The sequence below is a fragment of the Lactuca virosa genome, chromosome 2 (assembly GCF_052849685.1).
Source record: "Lactuca virosa cultivar CGN04683 chromosome 2, Lactuca_virosa_CGN04683_v6, whole genome shotgun sequence".
NCBI lineage: Eukaryota > Viridiplantae > Streptophyta > Magnoliopsida > Asterales > Asteraceae > Lactuca > Lactuca virosa.
In genome coordinates, this window is record NC_136427.1 from 230,585,379 (window position 1) to 230,604,729 (window position 19,351).

General features: G+C 36.1%; 2 protein-coding genes, 2 non-coding genes and 1 pseudogene across 5 annotated transcripts; 2 read left to right on the forward strand and 3 right to left on the reverse strand.

Moving 5' to 3' along the window:
- Positions 1–228: 228 nt before the first annotated feature.
- On the forward strand, positions 229–300 carry TRNAD-GUC (transfer RNA aspartic acid (anticodon GUC)). The gene has a single exon. It is a non-coding gene; the product is annotated as a tRNA-Asp (tRNA).
- A 1,581-nt stretch (positions 301–1,881) lies between these two features.
- Positions 1,882–1,953, forward strand: TRNAD-GUC (transfer RNA aspartic acid (anticodon GUC)). The gene has a single exon. It is a non-coding gene; the product is annotated as a tRNA-Asp (tRNA).
- Positions 1,954–2,250: 297 nt separating this feature from the next.
- MEE21 (PIN domain-like family protein) lies at positions 2,251–4,531 on the reverse strand. Of its 2 annotated transcripts, none has more exons than XM_079079539.1 (7): positions 4,347–4,531; positions 3,546–3,736; positions 3,364–3,444; positions 3,160–3,280; positions 2,780–3,076; positions 2,621–2,683; positions 2,251–2,531 (listed from the first exon to the last, which is right to left on the reverse strand). In XM_079079539.1, the coding sequence occupies exons 2-7, from the start codon at positions 3,734–3,736 to the stop codon at positions 2,433–2,435; spliced, it is 852 nt and encodes a 283-aa protein (XP_078935665.1). In that variant the 5' UTR covers positions 4,347–4,531; the 3' UTR covers positions 2,251–2,432. The 2 variants fall into 2 exon arrangements, with proteins under 2 accessions (XP_078935665.1, XP_078935666.1); XM_079079540.1 differs by having other exon boundaries at positions 4,322–4,531.
- Positions 4,532–14,773: 10,242 nt separating this feature from the next.
- LOC145158275 (lysophospholipid acyltransferase LPEAT1-like) lies at positions 14,774–16,898 on the reverse strand (annotated as a pseudogene).
- A 573-nt stretch (positions 16,899–17,471) lies between these two features.
- CYB-1 (cytochrome B561-1) lies at positions 17,472–19,118 on the reverse strand. Its single transcript, XM_079079541.1, has 4 exons — positions 18,704–19,118; positions 18,294–18,342; positions 17,961–18,160; positions 17,472–17,878 (listed from the first exon to the last, which is right to left on the reverse strand). Exons 1-4 carry the CDS (start codon positions 18,845–18,847, stop codon positions 17,573–17,575), a joined length of 699 nt encoding a protein of 232 aa, XP_078935667.1. The 5' UTR covers positions 18,848–19,118; the 3' UTR covers positions 17,472–17,572.
- Between the last annotated feature and the right edge of the window lie 233 nt (positions 19,119–19,351).

Consider the following 19,351-nt stretch of genomic DNA (forward strand, 5'->3'; position numbering starts at 1 on the left):
ACGTAACTGATATATGTCTTTGATTTTTAATAACTATATAAATAACATTTAAATATAAGGTCAAATATTCAAAAGTTTTTAAAATTATAATTTTTTAAAAGAAATAGACATCACGCATAACTCGCCTAAAAACGGTTTGAGAAATAAGTGTTGGGACCATCATCTCAAATTTCATGGAGTTGCTTTACTTCATGATCATAGTTCCTTTTAGAAAAATAATAAACAAAAGTCGTTGTAGTATAGTGGTAAGTATTCCCGCCTGTCACGCGGGTGACCCGGGTTCGATCCCCGGCAACGGCGAAATTTTAAATATTTTAATTTTTTAGGTTTAGCCTTTGAATAGTAAAGCCCAAAGCATGGGCAAAATTCTAATAGGATTTAATATTTAGCAACAAATTTAATTCATCCAATATATGTAAAACAAATTATATATTTTCTTTTTGAAAGAATGTGATCATCAAGAAATTGATACAAGAAAGATTGGATTCAGCATCCTATAAAATTAATTATCGAAATACACCCATAATCTAAAGAAATTATTGTTAGACCGGCCTTTAGAATTAAGCAACCATAGTGTGAAAAATTAGGTCAAAGACCTTTATTTCATCTCTTTATTTTTGTTCTTATCATATATATTTGATCAGCATTGTTCATAATTAGCGTAGTTATTAAATAATCTTTCATGAACAACATTATTTTGTTAATAGTTACCCCATTAATGTTCTTAATTGAACTATATGAATAATGAAAAAACTATTATATAGATGAGCTCAGATGAGAGACTTCTAGCTACCAAACTAACTTAAAATACATTAAACTATGAAAATACCCTAAACTACTAATTAGACTTGTAACCTGAATAAGGGAACGAGTTCATGATGTGAATATAAACAAGAAGATTGTCCAATGACAATAAATCATCTTATACCCTGCAAAACAACGGATCCAATAATTTTATAAATATAATCCAATCAAATATTTTGTAAAAGATACAACCTATATGAAAACCATATGATTTTTTTTCCTTATAATGTAACATGTTTTTATAAATGAAATAATTGCATGTCTGGTGCCAATTTTGAGGGCTAGAGTTGTTTTAACTTTTAAATAGCTCAATTCATTTTAAGTCCCTTACAAGTTACAAGCTATAATATTTTTCTGTTTTCCCAAACAAAATGACATGGTACTCATAACGTCTATAATAATTATCAACATCGTTTGATGAACAAAGATCAACTCATGTAATCTATGCACATATGCATCATGTTGTCTTTTCACGAAGATGTTTGGCACTTGTACAATGAAGTACTCGGTTAAATAAATCATTTATCAAAAAGCTATTGGATATATGACATCATCTCGTCCACTAGATGTGTGCTAACCAAAATTGCGATATGGCCATCTGTGCTGCTTCAGGAACTTTATTTATACAAAACTCAAACATTTCGATCGTGTAGTAAAATAGATAAATACTTAGGAGAAACATTCGTATTAACAAAAAAAAGATATAAGATGAACATCTTTTCAACAAACAAATTTATGGTTTTAACAATCACATAACTGTTATGGTGTCCTTTCATTTCAATCTCACCATACAAAAACATTTCATCTTCTTATGGAGTAATGATTCAAATAATCCCCTCTGAATATATTTACCTATACATCGCAAATTCTCAATTACCATATAAAATCCATTTTCCCACTTGTGGTTAACAATTTTATCTGACTTTTATCCATTTGAATTAATAAAATCCAAAACTATGGTTAGTGTACATCACCTCAGCTAAAAGCGAATTAAGCTAAAAATGCTCGAGCCAGAATTTCATAGCAAAAGCTGAACCTGTTGTATTTATAATAACGTACTACGAACCAATCAAAAATGTCGTTGTAGTATAGTGGTAAGTATTCCCGCCTGTCACGCGGGTGACCCGGGTTCGATCCCCGGCAACGGCGTTTTTTACATTTTTTGACATTTAGAAAGTCCAAGGACCTTCTTATATAGCAAAGATCATTTTTTTGTCCAATTTTTTTTGCTCTTTTTTGTACTACATTTACTCATATTACACCCATAGTCCCAAAAGTTGATTCTTACAATTAAACAACTTAGCTGGTAAAACTTTGTTTCATCTATTGATTTTTTATTCTCTTCATCTACATTTACTTATTGATCATATCTTATTATTTGCATCGTCATCCGTCAATAGATAATACTTTAACTAGAACACTATCTCTTCACAATTAGCATCCAGATTAATAAAAAAAACCCACATTAGCATAAATGAGCTATAACAGGCTATAATACTCAGAACCCATAAATTACTACAAAAATTGAGCCTAAGCTCTACAGACTCCTACTCATATGTAGTTCTTAACAACTTCATCAAAAATCAATCAAATTACTTCTTGTGAAGACTTTATATTTAAAACATGATTTAACCAGTTGCATCAGTGAGACTTTTCTGCTTACGAGACCTCTTCCTTTTCTTGCTCCTGCTCCTTATTGTTTCAGCACTCTCATTCTCATTACCTTCCTGCAATGAAATGCAAGCATATATAATAAACATCAACACATCCACCAAAGAAGATAGAAACATAAACACTCATTTTGAAAGTTATTTACCTTGTTAGCAACAGGTTTTTGGTTCTCGGTTTTCTTCTTCTTACAAGATAACGGATTTGGACCCTGAAAACAAAAATGAGTTTATAATCACTTATACATATCTAAGATTCAAGAACACCATCAAAGAAATATGCTGAAAGCATATCATAAAAAGAAAACCTTGGCTTTCTTTCTCTTGAATTGTACTTTATCCTTCACATCCGTATTCCTTTTAGCAGCATTTTTCTTCAGATCTTCTATAATCTTTTTTGACAAATCTTCATCCTCGTCAGAGGCTTCCCCTAATTCCTCTTTCACTGAGCTTTTCTTTTTCTTTTTAATCAGCATCTTAAACTCCAACTCATTCATATGTGAGCGTTGTTCTTCAGCAGATTTGGCAAACTGTTGCTGAGATTGAGATGGAGGTTCAAGAAACAAAGCATTTCTAAGTGCAAATACTACAGGGACAGCTGGTTTCTGTATTCATTAAACAAACATAGTAAGGCATAAGATATAGTTTTAAAGTTTCCATAAACCATTCAAGAAAGTATAAAATAAACCTCTTGAAACTTCTTGCGCAAGTCAGCATCTTGACTAGCAACAAAGAAATGCTCTGAATTGTCTTCTCCAATAACTTCTGTTAAACAGGCCACAGCACTCTTCCTCTGCTCATGATCACACCTGAATATAAAATTTTTTTATTTATAAAGTGGTGAAGGTATAATTGCTAGCTGAAAAGAGGATACTGGATACTGGATACTAACCTTGCAGGTGCAAGATCACGGGCCACATTAAGAGAATCAGAGTAGGATTCACCGAGACTTTTCAACTCTGCAAGAACACATCTGATGAAGAAGGGGGAGAAAGAAGATATAAGTGTAAGAATGTTTGGAGATATTACAAGTTGAAGAAGAGAATAGGGTAAAAAGGTAAATGATTAAGGAACCTGGTTGTGAACATTTTGACTGGAGCACCTAGGATGTTAGAGAGGGCTGTGTCAGCTGGAGTGATGCGATTAACAAGAAGATGGTGTATGAATGTTCCATCACACAAAACTTTGAAGGGTGCTCTGAAACCAAAGCATGTTGTGTAGAATCTAACACTTCTGCGATGTCGCTTCTGCTTTTTCAATCTCATCTGTAAGATATAGGATAATGAGATCAATCAATCAATCATTGCAACTTGACAAATGAATCCATTATATTCATATCAACTGCTATTTGAAAACCAAAAAGAAGCAACAGAAAGAGCTACTTGTTTATTCCTTTACAATTCTCAATCAACAAAATAGTAAATATAATCTCTAATAACAAAGCTAATAGTAGAATGACTAGAATCCAACATTTCAAACCACAATTTCCAGAGGCAACCTATCAAAAACAATCCTAAGTTTCAAACCACAAAACTAGAGGGTTCTAGCATCATCTTTGAGACTCAAAATCAATTGTCTATGAGACTTTCTTTTAGGAATGCATATCCATTTCAATATTTTCGCACTATCCATCATCAATATAAATTGGCAAATAATAATTTAATAAATATTAAACATTTAGATATTGGTTCCAACATTTGGTGCTAGAAGCAGAAACTGTAGAATTTTCAAAAACTAATTTTAGAATCTATGAAGGTGCAACCGATACAAGCACATAAACACAAGGTTGTAGCACTATTTCAAATTCAGAACCGTAATAAAGCTTTAGGGGAACGTGGCAGAAATCGAACTCAAAATAAAAGACAGAAATCGAACGATAATGAAGCTTTAGCTGAATCCAGCGTCGAAGAAATCGAATAGCTGTATAAGACTCGGGAGAAATCGAGCTGATAGGCGTCTGGTGTAGCCGGAGGGAATCGTCGGCGGTACTGGGTGTTGGGTTGTAGGCGCACGTTGAAGAGCTAGGTCTTCCGATTTCTTCAGGTTAAATTACAAATTTTCGATATTTGGTAAATAACTAAATATATTTAAAAATATACTATTTAATTTTTTTAAAAGATATATTTTTACATTAACATTAACTAAATAGCAACTAGTTCATCAATGTAACGCCCACGTTTTCAGGTAGGCATTATCGTTGATGTAATAGTCTAGGTTAACCCTTGTAACTCTTTTTGAAATATTAATGATGAAATGTTTGAGGATTATGTGAATTATGTGTTTATTTTCTTAATTATTATAATTTAATGAATTAAGAATAAAATGAGCGTCAAAATTAAAGTGTGAGATAAACCCGATATCTTTGCATAAAGATGTAGTGGTTGAAACAAGGATTCCGGCGATATAAAGAATGCCGAAATCCGAGTTATAACAAAGAAGTTATGACATGTCGATGTTTCGCGACAGAACCGGCAACGCTGAATGACGTAAAAAAAGTGAAATTTACGTTAGAGCGATATTTAGCCTTAGTGATCTAAACGAAAGTCGTAGAGTTCGTTAAACCGAGAGCGTGCATGAAAAGAACGCTCAAATCTGACTTCGTATGAGGAGGTTATGATTTTTCTAAGTTTCAGCTTAGCAGTATGCAGGCCGAAACTCGAATTCGAGATCGAGTGATTGTTGGTCGAAACAATCTAAGCGAGAATCGAAGATCTCGTTATTAGTAGTGCAATGATGAAAAGACAGACGAAAACGGAAGTCAGACGAAGAAGTTATGATTTTATAACGGAGTTTTCCTGTCCCGACCTACTAAAAATAAATAATAAAAATAAAGTCAAAATTAGCCGACGGAGTCTAAACTAAAGTTGTAGAGCGTAGTCTCACCTACGCGTGGATATAAAGAACGTCGAAAACGGAGTTCGTATGAGGAAGATATGAATTTCGGAAGTTTTATAAATAATTAAAATATATATTTAATTAAGAATTCCGGATAATATCCGAAGGAGTCATTGATCCTATCCGAATTACACCCAGCGTAGAGTTGTACGCCCAGCGTACAGCGAAGCATGACCCGCCTCGCACTCGAGTGCTCCGAAGTACGTAAGCAGTGACGATCCGAAACGTACGCCCCGCGTAGCTGAGCATTACGCCCAGCGTAATGCGAGGCTTCTGCCCCTATATAAAGGATGCGAGGGCAGCCAACCATTTTGCTCCTTTTCTCTTCTCTCTCTCCTGTTTTGTCTCGTTTTTCGTGCCATAATTATCCCGAAGCCCCGGTATCATTCCCGAGTCCCGAAGCAAGTCCTGAAGCCCCGAAGATCCCGAGAAGTGCAAATTCCCGAGCCGAAGCTCTGCCCGCGAGAAGCCCGGTTTTTGTGAAGATCTTCCAGATCTACCGAAGAATACTACTTCTACAAGTCGTAGTGTTGTCCGATCATCTTCTGGTCAAGTGAGTGTGTAGTCACTTTCTTCTAACGCATAATTATGAAGTATTCTATACGAAATACGTGTTATGTGTATATTTTGTTGTTATATGTGTGAATGTATATTCACTTTCTTATATCTCGTAGATATGATTTATTCTCTATGAAATACGTGTTATGTGTATGTGTCTCATCTGTTGCTTGGTATATGTATTGAATGATAATGCTATACAGGTTTTAAACTATGTATAAAAATATATATTTTTATCTACTAATATGTTGGGTAGAACATGGGTAGATAGTTGATGTGTGATAAACAGATGAGAGGCCTCAATGTTGTTTTTTATTCAGTCATCTAGCGGAGTTTAGATGACGACCACGGACTTTTCTAGACAGTCCTGTGGAACGCTAGCAGGCTCGCCACCTGTAGGTGTTAATGAACTTGGGTGTTCATTCGTTGTACTCCATCCCCCTCATGGTTGCCTTATTTGACATATATTGCTGGGAAACCCCCGAAGCATGTGTTGCCGCCCCGATGAAATATTATTAGACTAGGTCCCTTATGTTAGTTGTCTTAGGGACGTAAAGTGAGAATAACGGGAATGGGTAATTGGGTTATTGTTGGTTGTGGAATTAAATATAATTATTTATTGTGGGTTGAAAACCCTATATGCTCACCAGGCTCCCAAGCCTGACCCACTCAGTTTTCTTTGTATTACAGGTAGTGGCGCCAGAGCATAAGTTGGATGACCGTTCTTGCGATCCCTTTGTTAAAATCTGGCGTGTTGAGTTGGTGGAAACTGTTAGCTGACTCTATGCCCAAGGGAGAAGCGAGCAAGATGTCTTGGGAAGACTTTGTGGAACAACTGAAACTACAATACTGCTCCGAGCAGGACCTTTTGGAAATCAATAATGAGTTTCAGAATTTGAAGAAGGGAAAAATGAGCGTTACTGAATACGCTGCTAGTTTCACGGAAAAGATGAAGCTTATCCCATACATAGTTCCAACAGAACTCTCAAAGGTCAATAAGTTTGCCCTCAGATTACCAGCGGACTATGGTCCAATGGTTAAGTAAGCAACCACACTGAAAGCCGCCATATGGGCTGCTAGAAATGTTGAGACCCGGATCAGGGAGAAAGGTCTGGAGAAGTCAGAGGGTGGAGAAAAGAGGAAGTTCGACGGACCTTCAGGGTCCAGCAAGAAAAAGAAATTCTCGAAGTCTAGTTCGAGAGGAGGAGGAGGCGAAGCGAAATGGTGCGACAAATGCAAGAAGAAGCATCTTAGGAAATATGGCGGGGAAGCCACATGCTTCAAATATGGGAAGCCAGGGCACTATGCCAACGAATGCACCCTTACCAAGAAAGTTTGCTATGGTTGTGGGGAGGAGGGGCACATCTCGAGAGATTGTACGAAAAAGAAGGAGGCAACAAAACCCAACATTCCACCAAAGCCGAAGGCGAGAGCCTTTCAGATGACACTCGAAGCTGCTAAAGAAGAAGCTGATGTCGCTTCAGGTACCTTTCTCGTAAACGAATTGCCTGCCCAAATTTTATTTGATTTTGGAGCCAACTACTCCTTTATTTCGCATGAATTTGGTAGAAAACTAGCCTTGCCTGTTGATAGACTAGATAATGCTTTATTAGTCGAAGTTGCTAGTGGCAAGTTTGTACCTATTAGCCATCGTATGAAAAAAATCTTAATTGACTTGAATGGGAATAAGTTTCACGAGGAATTATTGCCTATCGAACTTAACGGTTTCGACATCGTGTTGGGAATGGATTGGCTTAGCGCCAATGATGCTGAAATATTATGCAGAAAGAAGATAGTAAAAGTAAACCCGCCAGGGAAAGAGTCATTTATGGTGTACGGGGACAAACGCCGAGTGAATTCTGGAATCATTTCGCTAATGAAAGCCAGAAAGTGTTTGGTCAAAGGATGTACATCATATTTGGCATTCGTGATCGATGCTAAGAAGGAGAAAACGGAGATGCGGAGCATTCCTGTCGTGTGTGATTATCCGGAAGTATTTCCCGAAGATCTTCCCGGATTACCGCCTGATAGACAAGTGGAGTTCAGAATAGACTTGTTACCAGGAACGACACCAATAGCAAAGGCACCTTACCGACTAGAACCGACGGAGATGAAGGAGCTAATGATGCAACTTCAGGAGTTATTGGACAAAGGTTTCATTAGACCTAGTTCATCACCCTGGGGAGCTCCGGTGTTATTCGTGAAGAAGAAAGATGGAAGTATGAGAATGTGCATCGATTACAGAGAGCTGAACAAGGCAACAATAAAGAATAGATATCCGTTGCCGAGGATTGATGACCTGTTCGATCAACTACAAGGTTCAAGTTATTTTTCAAAGATCGACCTAAGGTCAGGATATCATCAGCTGAAAGTAAGAGAGCAGGATATCGAGAAAACTGCATTCAGAACACGATATGGACACTACGAGTTTTTGGTTATGTCATTTGGACTAACCAATGCTCCGGCAGCATTCATGGATTTAATGAATCGGATTTGTAATCCATTCCTTGATAAATTTGTGATAGTGTTCATAGACGACATTCTGATTTATTCGAAAAGCCAAGAGGAGCATGACAGACACTTGCGAGAAGTATTAGAAGTTTTGAAGAAGGAGAAGCTGTATGCAAAGTTCTCCAAATGTGATTTTTGGATTCGAGAAGTCCAATTCTTGGGTCACGTGGTCAACCAGGAAGGGATAATGGTTGATCCAGCAAAGATTGAAGCTGTGATGAAGTGGGAACAACCGAAAAGTCCCACGGAGATCCGAAGCTTTTTAGGATTAGCCGGATATTACCGAAGGTTTATCCAAGGCTTTTCTTCGATTGCTACTCCATTAACAGCTTTGACCCACAAAGGAGCTACTTATGCTTGGAGTGATAAGCATAAGGAAGCATTCGAGTTGCTAAAGAAGAAGCTATGTGAAGCACCGATTCTTTCTCTACCCGATGGAGTTGAAGACTTCGCTGTTTATAGCGATGCGTCTGGTGTTGGGTTGGGTTGTGTTTTGACCCAAAGAGAAAAGGTGATAGCATATGCGTCTCGACAACTGAAGGAGCATGAAAAGAACTACTACACTCATGATTTGGAGTTGGCAGCGGTAGTTTTTGCTCTGAAAATATGGAGGCATTACCTCTATGGCACGAAGTGCAAACTTTTCACTGATCATAAGAGTCTCCAACATCTCTTTAATCAGAAAGAGTTAAATATGAGGCAACGACGCTGGCTAGAATTACTCAAGGACTACGACTGTGAGATACTTTACCACCCCGGTAAAGCTAATGTTGTTGCTGATGCTCTCAGTCGGAAAGTCAATGTTGAGAGAAAAAGGCCAAGAGCGTTGAGAATAGAAGTTGTCTCGACAATTGTGGAGAGTATAAAGAAAGCTCAAGAAGAAGCTTTAGAGAAGAATGACCGAAAGGAGGAACGTTTGGGTAAAACGTTAGTGTTCGGTATAAACAGTCACGGACTGAAGGTATTCCAAGATCGGATTTGGGTACCTAAGTCCGGAGGAATTAGAGATCTTCTGATGGAAGAAGCTCACAAAACCAAGTACTCGATTCATCCTGGCAGCACTAAAATGTATAGGGATCTGAAACCCTACTACTGGTGGCCGACGATGAAGCTTGATGTTGCAAAGTATGTGGCCGAGTGTGTGACTTGTGCGAGGGTTAAGGCACAACATCAGAAACCATATGGGAGTTTAGAACCTTTGCCTATACCCATGGGTAAATGGGAAGACATCGCAATGTATTTTGTCACTAAACTGCCCAGAACAAAGAACGGTCACGACATGATTTGGGTGGTCGTTGGTCGCTTCACTAAGAGTGCGCACTTCATAGCAGCCAATGAGAAATGGTCTATGGATAAGCTTGTGAATTCTTACGTGAAGGAAATTGTGAGGCTTCACGGTGTTCCGTTAACGATTGTATCGAATCGTGATAGTCGTTTCACCTCAAGGTTTTGGAAAAGTCTACAAGAGGAAATGGGTACCAAGTTATGTTTAAGTACAGCTTACCATCCGCAGACTGATGGTCAGAGCTAAAGAACAATACAAATACTTGAAGATCTGTTGAGAGCATGTACCCTAGAATTCCTAGGTAACTGGGATGAACATTTACCTTTGGTAGAATTTTCCTACAATAATAGTTTCCACTCGAGCATAAAGATGACACCTTATCAAGCTTTGTACGGACAGAAGTGTCGTACGCCGTCTTGTTGGCTTGAGGCTGGAGAAAAGCAGTTTATGGGACCCGAGATGGTCCATCAGACTGCTGAGAAGTTGAAAGTGATCAGGGAAAAAATGTTAGCAGCTCAAGATCGTCAAAAGAGTTATGCTGACAAAAAGCGAAGACCGATGACTTTTGAAGTTGGAGATTCGATTTTACTTAAAGTCTCGCTGTGGAAGGGACTTATAAGATTTGGTAAAAGGGGAAAGTTAAGTCCAATGTTTATTGGACCGTTTAAAGTTATTCAGAGGGTTGGGAACCAAGCTTACAAGCTCGAATTACCCGAAGAACTGAATGGAATTCATAACACTTTTCATGTGTGTTATTTGAGGAAGTTCACGGGAGAAGTTCCCGATATAATTCCAATTTCTGAATTGAGAATTGATGAAAACAAGAGGTTAATTGAAGAACCAGAAGCAATTGTTGACCGAAAGACTAAGAAGCTTCGACGCAAGATGGTCGAATTAGTGCTTGTCCGTTGGAAACATTCGAATGGGCCAAATCTCACATGGGAAACGGAGAGTGACATGTTGAGTCGCTATCCGCATTGGTTTGTTGATGTGTGATTCCGGGGACGGAATCATCCTAAGGGGGAGAGAATTGTAACTCCCGCGTTTCCAGGCTAGGCATTACCGTTGATGTAATAGTTTAGGTTAACCCTTGTAACTCTTTTTGAAGTATTAATGATGAAATGTTTGAGGATTATGTGAATTATGTGTTTATTTTCTTAATTATTATAATTTAATGAATTAAGAATAAAATGAGCGTCAAAATTAAAGTGTGAGATAAGCCCGATATCTTTGCATAAAGATGTAGTGGTTGAAACAAGGATTCCGGCGATATAAAGAATGCCGAAATCCGAGTTATAACAAAGAAGTTATGACCTGTCGAAGTTTCGCGACAGAACCGGCAACGCTGAATGACGTAAAAAAAGTGAAATTTACGTTAGAGCGATATTTAGCCTTAGTGATCTAAACGAAAGTCGTAGAGTTCGTTAAACCGAGAGCGTGCATGAAAAGAACGCCCAAATCTGACTTCGTATGAGGAGGTTATGATTTTTCTAAGTTTCAGCTTAGCAGTATGCAGGCCGAAACTCGAATTCGAGATCGAGTGATTGTTGGTCGAAACAATCTAAACGAGAATCGAAGATCTCGTTATTAGTAGTGCAATGATGAAAAGACAGACGAAAACGGAAGTCAGACGAAGAAGTTATGATTTTATAACGGAGTTTTCCTGTCCCGACCTACTAAAAATAAATAATAAAAATAAAGTCAAAATTAGCCGACGGAGTCTAAACTAAAGTTGTAGAGCGTAGTTTCACCTACGCGTGGATATAAAGAACGTCGAAAACGGAGTTCGTATGAGGAAGATATGAATTTCGGAAGTTTTATAAATAATTAAAATATATATTTAATTAAGAATTCCGGATAATATCCGAAGGAGTCATTGATCCTATCCGAATTACACCCAGCGTAGAGCTGTACGCCCAGCGTACAGCGAAGCATGACCCGCCTCGCACTCGAGTGCTCCGAAGTACGTAAGCAGTGACGATCCGAAGCGTACGCGCCGCGTAGCTGAGCATTACGCCCAGCGTAATGCGAGGCTTCTGCCCCTATATAAAGGATGCGAGGGCAGCCGGCCATTTTGCTCCTTTTCTCTTCTCTCTCTCCCGTTTTGTCTCGTTTTTCGTGCCAGAATTATCCCAAAGCCCCGGTATCATTCCCGAGTCCCGAAGCAAGTCCTGAAGCCCCGAAGATCCCGAGAAGTGCAAATTCCCGAGCCGAAGCTCTGCCCGCGAGAAGCCCGGTTTTTGTGAAGATCTTCCAGATCTACCGAAGAATACTACTTCTACAAGTCGTAGTGTTGTCCGATCATCTTCTGATCAAGTGAGTGTGTAGTCACTTTCTTCTAACGCATAATTATGAAGTATTTTATACGAAATACGTGTTATGTGTATATTTTGTTGTTATATGTGTGAATGTATATTCACTTTTTTCTATCTCATAGGTATGATTTATTCTCTATGAAATACGTGTTATGTGTATGTGTCTCATCTGTTGCTTGGTATATGTATTGAATGAGAATGCTATACAGGTTTTAAACTATGTATAAAAATATATATTTTTATCTACTAATATGTTGGGTAGAACATGGGTAGATAGTTGATGTGTGATAAACAGATGAGAGGCCTTAATGTTGTTTTTGATTCAGTCATCTAGCGGAGTTTAGATGACGACCACGGACTTTTCTAGACAGTCATGTGGAACGCTAGCAGGCTCGCCACCTGTAGGTGTTAATGAACTTGGGTGTTCATTCGTTGTACTCCATCCCCCTCATGGTTGCCTTATTTGACATATATTGCTCGGAAACCCCCGAAGCATGTGTTGTCGCCCCAATGAAATATTCTTAGACTAGGTCCCTTATGTTAATTGTCTTAGGGACGTAAAGTGAGAATAACGGGATTGGGTAATTGGGTTATTGTTGGTTGGTGGAATTAAATATAATTATTTAATGTGGGTTGAAAACCCTATATGCTCACCAGGCTCCCAAGCCTGACCCACTCAGTTTTCTTTGTATTACAGGTAGTGGCGCCAAAGCATAAGTTGGATGACTTGTCAGGATATTTTGGATTATAGACCTGTTGTTGTAAATAACTGTTGTAAGGTCTGTATTGAAATGTTTATGCTTTTGGTCTGTTTATCGGAACATGACATCCCGAGTATTGTAATATAATGAAAAATACATTTCTTTAAGAAATGCTTTGGTAAATCTTATCTTTATCATATTTCGTTTTGGGAACAAATTCCGCAACTCTTTTAATCAAAGGATTACTCTGAAATAATTTTAAAAGCATAAATTAAACCGGTCTTTTCTGGCCGTGATTTTGGGGATGTCACAATCAACGGGTTACACATGAATAATTTTTCTTACTTTTGCTATTTCTAGAACAAAATGATATTTTTTTAGAACAAAAGAAAATGATATTGATTATGCTAAGAATTATCTGCAAACTTGTTAACATTTTTTTTACAAAGTAACTTTTTCTTTCGGTACATATCATTCTGGATTTCGGAGTGAAATAACTTTCTTCCTATTGTAGATTTAATCCGACTGATGGGGATTAAAAATCTATGAGTTAGGAAGACATCGATAAAATTTCAACTCAATTGGACCACGTTTACCCCTCGATCAAACCGTGTAATACTAGCCAAAAATGTCAAAATCCATTTATATTGCTTTTCTGCTTGATCAATAATGTTGTTACATAATTGTGGTGCAAAGATTTTCATGTGACTTATATGGTTGCTCGAAATATCATTGTCTGTTAACATTAAATTGCACAAATTTAACTTAAATAAGTAACACTGTTCAAAACTAACGATGTAATGAAATATATGAAATGCATGCTAAATAAACACAAAATGTCCTGAAAATTATTAAGAAAATATGATAAAATGATGTATAAAAGTGAACGCAACAACTTTGTAAGGTAATAAACATTATTTTTATACACATTTAGACATTTTTTATATGCAATTTACCATTAAACTTATACTTGTTATTCAATAAATATCATTTTGACAAGCTATAATAGGTCTTGTGAGTTTATCTGCTCAAGAAACATCATCAACCTCATTTTTTTCTGAAGAAATATCATTAAACTTACAATTACATACACAATTTACCATTAAGCTATGTTTTGTACATATTTAGTCATTTTCATATTTTTCGACCATCATCAATCTTTTGTTCATTTTTCTTCAACCATCAACATTTACTTGGTGATGGTGGCGGTTAATAGTGGAGATTGGTGACTATGGTGGCAAATGGTGTTGATGGAAGGTAATGTTTGTTGTTGGAGTTGGATGGTGGCGGCAGAAGGTAGATGGTGGTGTGAGTGGATGATGTTGGTCGGAGAAGCTAAATGGGGCATAATTTAATGGTAAACCGTGTAAAAATAAAATTTTAATGGTAAATCATGTATTAAAAAAAAAGCAACACCCTATCAAAATGGTAGGTTTTAAAAAGCTCGTGTAATTTTAATGTTAAATGGTGTATAAAAAAAATAACTACATGTATACAAAAGTGAGAGTTGATTATCTTACAAAGTCATTTTCTATTTTAGTTATAAAAAATATAATAAGGTTTTATTGTTGTTGAGATGGCATTAAAATGACCAATAAAAGATAGAAAAACTAAATAAATTAAAAAACGGTTTCTAAAATGCATATTCTTTAGTAAGATTTGCCGATGTATATTCAAAACATATAGATCATAACTAGGTTAAAACCCGTGTGATACACGGATTGCCAAATTAAAATAGCAAAACTAATACATAATAAGTGGTTTGCAATAAAAAAAAAGCAACAATATTTAAATCCAGATGCCGGAATGAATCGCAAAATGTTTCCGGGAGGAATGGAAATTTGAATATGAGGAAATTTGATTATGAAGGAATTGTAATCCGTCATTGGTAGGATATGGAACGAAATTCAATAATAAAATGTAAACAATTTTTTAATATAACTTAGTGATTGTAGTGTTTTTTCAAACTGTACAACTTAAACAACGCGAACTAAGTTATGGTGGGTTTTTGAGGGAAGGCTGTACTGAATCAACCAATCAATCGTCTTTCTCATGCAAAACAGTTAGCCTACCATTGAGAGCCGCATGATATACTCGTTTCTCTGCCAAACCAATATATGACATTATTAAATTGCCCTGCACAACCAACATAACAATAATAATAAATATTGTTATTATTATTATTATAAATTGAAAATGAAAATGAAAATGAAAGAATATACATATACCTCACGAGCCATTAATCTGCGAACATTTTCGGCATATAATTTAGGATTGTCCTTCTCTTCTTGTGAGGGGTAATAAACTGGCAAACGAGTTACCGACATCTTATTTACAAATTGACATAACAGCAAAATCACATGCCGAACCTGAAAAATGGAATCAACAAATAAATTGGAATTCAATTCCATTCCAATCCCAAACTCCCTTCATCAATAGATTTCAACATTTCATGCATTTTCTCATTGTTAAAACTAATCAAATACACCATTTTAACCCTAGAATTGCAAAAGCAAACTTCTTCTGCTTACAAGGGTATTTTGGTAATTTAATATATAAAAAAAGGTATATTGGAAGGATTCCGATGGAATTGAATTTTGTCCAATTGGCAAACAAGCAGGCCATGGAATGGAATCTTGAATTCAATCCCAAACCAAACACACACCCAATTCCAATTCCTTCCAAAACATTTTGCGGACCAAAACGCCCTTTTAGAAGACAGATCAACATTTAAGTTTAAACACTCACCCCAGATATGGAATCCCATGCAGGGCTAAATCATTCATAAGGATATTTCAAAATAACAGGAAGAACAAGAGCTTTTGCCAAAAATGCACCAGTTTTAAATGGAAGTATATAATCCCCATTTGTAGTTGTCCCGTCTGTATAAACAAAAACAAAGATAAATAAACTAAATTAGATACAGGTGCGTGGGATCAAAAATTAATAATTTGCAGCTAATATACGAATCAAAAAATCCTACACTCTTCAGATATACAGAAGAAATTATACACCTTTTACTTGATATAAATTTGAAAATGAGAAACAATAATGACATATATAAAATAATAACCTGGAAAAAGCATCATCATGGGTGCAGATTTATTTTCGTGGGCTTCCTGAATTCTTTCGTTCACCACAGCTGCAAGTAACAAAGTTAAAAAAAAATTAAACAGAAATTACATTTAAGAAAAAATGTAGAAAAAGAGAGCACATTATAAAGATGGTTTTGTTAGGGCGTTTTCAGGTATATTTAAATGTTTGATGTTTCTTTATCAACTGTGCTGACTGCTGTATATTTATTGGGATTTCATGATGCCCTATAATATTGTAACACATCCATATATATATATATATATATATATATATATATATATATATATATATATATATATATATATATGTGGATGTGTTACAATATTATAGGGCATCATGAAATCCCAATAAATATACAGCAGTCAGCACAGTTGATAAAGAAACATCAAACATTTAAATATACCTGAAACACCCTTTGTATTCGATGATTTTGACTCCCGCTGAACATATACACAACCAAGACACTTGCTGAAAAAACAAAAAATTGTAATTATATAGCAATGGATAACATATTTATAAACTATACAAGAATAATACAAGAAGCTAGAAAACAACTTCAAAAGTGTCTTTCTGATCTATGAAAGTAGATTTGGCTGAATTTTATCTTCATTCACAAAAAATTTTTTGGATAAATGTTCTTAAAAGAAATTAGATTCTCAAATCTTTCCTTGCTTATCAATTTTTTTTAAAAAAAATTAAGGAGAATTGCAAACAAAAAATCAGCATTGAAGGGATATTTTTTAACAGATAAGAAATAAAAATTGGGATAAAGAACGAAACGAAACCATTTTTATTTAGAGCCTGTTTTTTCTTTTAATTTTTTTTCTTCCATTGAAGTGTTATATGGATGTGATTAAAACCAACCTTATAAGGCCAACCGGAGGAAGCTTGCCCACTGATTCCTAAACATCCAGTCCTAATTTTTTTTTCTTCCATTGTTGTTAAGTCGCTCGACAATTCTATCTCTACGATAATTGAGCTTGCCGGAATAATCCATTGAAGCTAGGGTTATTGCCGCATTAATGATTCCTAAACATCCAGTCCTAAAGTCGATAAAATCATCCATCTCACGCTATTGATTTGAAAAATTGAATTGATTGAAAGAAAACAGCGAGAAAAAGAATTAGGGTTTAAGAGAAAATCTACCTTTAAGAATTGGTGATTAAGATTCCTTATTTGTTGCTATGAAATTCCTGATATCTTGCTATCGAATTCGAAACTGATTGCCGATAATTTTGTATATCAATTCAAACGTCAATATATTATAGCTGAAGCAGAGGGCATTTGGGAAAATCACTTTGGTATTTTGAGCGGGAAAAATCGATTGGGGAGGGGCTTGGAGAATGACACGTGGCAAAAATCTATTTATTTATTAGATTAGGGGTTTTTTATTACTCATTATTATTGATGCATCAAATAGAAGTTCAATAAAGAATCTAGATATGTGATGTTCGAAGATACGCAAGTTTAATATGACAAATCTATATTTGGATAACTGCGTGTATAAACAATGTGTCATTATTAAATCCGTTTTCAACGTAATGCTCATAATCCTCAAGACAAATCAACGGAAAATGGGTTATTGTTTATGATCGGTTGCTTACCATGAACAGGGAAGAAAGCTGAAGATAACTACAGATAGCACAAATGCGTATAATATTTCTTAATGATTACTCACTCAAAACTCAAAAGTCACAACTTTATAAAACCAAAAACAGATCAAATACAACTCCTATTTATTTACTCTACGGATCCTCTAAGAACATCGCCTTTGCCATTTGGTGGTGATATAACACCAAGAATAACAAAACCACCCAACAAAACAATCAAAACCCCCAAAATATTCACCAACATTGCTTCTGCAGAATAGTGTGAAATTATGTTGTTGGTTTGAAGAAATGTAGCTTTTTCTAACAACCCAGTAGCACAAGCAGCAACAGCAAGCACATAAATATACACTCCAAAGAACACATGCCATGGCATCAAAGATGCCCTGCTGTTTCTTGAACCACCCGGATACCAGAATGTCACAAATCCAGCTCCCCACTAAACATTCAGTAATGGAATCAGTAACAGAAAAAAAAAAAAAAAAAAAAAAGATGATAGAAAGAAAGAAAATTTTGAGAACCTGAATGGTGAATAGGAATAAGCAAGCCAACCCCAACCATGAATGCAGACTGTAAAAGTTGTCAATGCCTTTGTCATTGTGGAACTTCCAAGCAGCCCATAAACCAATTATGCCAAACAGGAATGCCATGAACTGGAGGGAGAGATGCACTAGCTTTTTGTAACCTTTTGTTCCTGTTACTGTTTTGTATGCCAGCATGGCTGCATCACATCCATCAAGAACTATGAATTAAAGCATGAAGAAGCAAAGACTTTGTGGGTAGATGATTGTGAGTATATGTGTGATCATTTCATTTGTCATCATAGCAAGTCATAATTAAATACAGTTAGTTACCTTCCCCATTCAGCAGAACAAGGCCAATCACCATCAGAACAGGATGAACCTGCAGTACAGTAATCACAGATTCTTCAGATCGTATTCAAAATTTTCTCTATCAGTGAAATGGAAGTGTCATTAGCAGGTGACTGAAGCCTGAAGTAAATCCAAATAGAAGTTCTACAATAGGTCTGGTAATTGCCAATTGTGCAGAATAAACAGTTAAACATAACCACATTAGATCATCAATTACAGATCTATTGAGCTTGAATCTGAAATTCGAATCATGCGTTTTAAGCAAGAGCTAGATCATTATGTTTATGGCATTGCTAAATAAAACCCTAAATCCTCTGCAAGCATAAAAGCTAAGAATCAATAAGGTTTTTCTTTCTACTTAAACAATATGACATTTGGATTTAGAGAATTACATTGAAGATGAGACTTTTGTCGTCTGATATGAGAGCCAGTCCTCCTCTATAGCGGATATTCCATATCAGAACCAAAGCAGCCACAATTACACCTAGAACCCGCACGCATAAGAATAGTGGGAATTTCACCTGCGGAACCGCCATCTTCCTGCTCCAATCGGCAATCAATCACACACACAGAGAGAAGCAAGCACGGAGTAGCAAGGGTTTACAATTTGGTAGGGTTCCGGCGAGGTTAAAAGTGTCGACACGGATTTAAGTAAGACAATCTGTGACGCCAGTACAGATTAATTTAGTAAACTTGACATCGATGACAATGGAAGCTAGGTTGGTTGGTATCAGATTTGGAAAGAACTTGAGACCTAAACCTTACAAGTTTGACTTTCATTTTAAAATTGAAGGGTACCCTATTCTGAAACGTTTACGAGTTATTTTCCGCAATATGTTTTGTTCGAGTCCCATTTTTGTGTCATATTATTTGATCGTGTTCTCGTTAATATGTCAAAAATAAAATTGATTGTTTTTAAATTGACAGGACACGGTGTCGAATGCATAGAAAATGTGTGATCAAATTTTATACATCAAGTTGTTTTAATTTTTAAAATGATTCATCAAAACCAAAACCAAAACATGATGTCTAATTTAGAA

What these genes read in the sequence shown, in the direction of transcription:
- CYB-1 (XM_079079541.1), bottom strand. Translation starts at nt 18,847, where the DNA reads ATGGCGGTTCCGCAGGTGAAATTCCCACTATTCTTATGCGTGCGGGTT. An exon ending in ACAAAAGTCTCATCTTCAAT is followed by an intron (nt 18,343 to 18,703) that starts GTAATTCTCTAA and finishes ACTGTACTGCAG; the next exon opens with GTTCATCCTGTTCTGATGGT. An exon ending in TGTTCTGCTGAATGGGGAAG is followed by an intron (nt 18,161 to 18,293) that starts GTAACTAACTGT and finishes GATGTGATGCAG; the next exon opens with CCATGCTGGCATACAAAACA.
- MEE21 (XM_079079539.1), bottom strand. Translation starts at nt 3,736, where the DNA reads ATGAGATTGAAAAAGCAGAAGCGACATCGCAGAAGTGTTAGATTCTAC. An exon ending in TGCGCAAGAAGTTTCAAGAG is followed by an intron (nt 3,077 to 3,159) that starts GTTTATTTTATA and finishes TAATGAATACAG; the next exon opens with AAACCAGCTGTCCCTGTAGT. An exon ending in TCAAGAGAAAGAAAGCCAAG is followed by an intron (nt 2,684 to 2,779) that starts GTTTTCTTTTTA and finishes TTTTGTTTTCAG; the next exon opens with GGTCCAAATCCGTTATCTTG.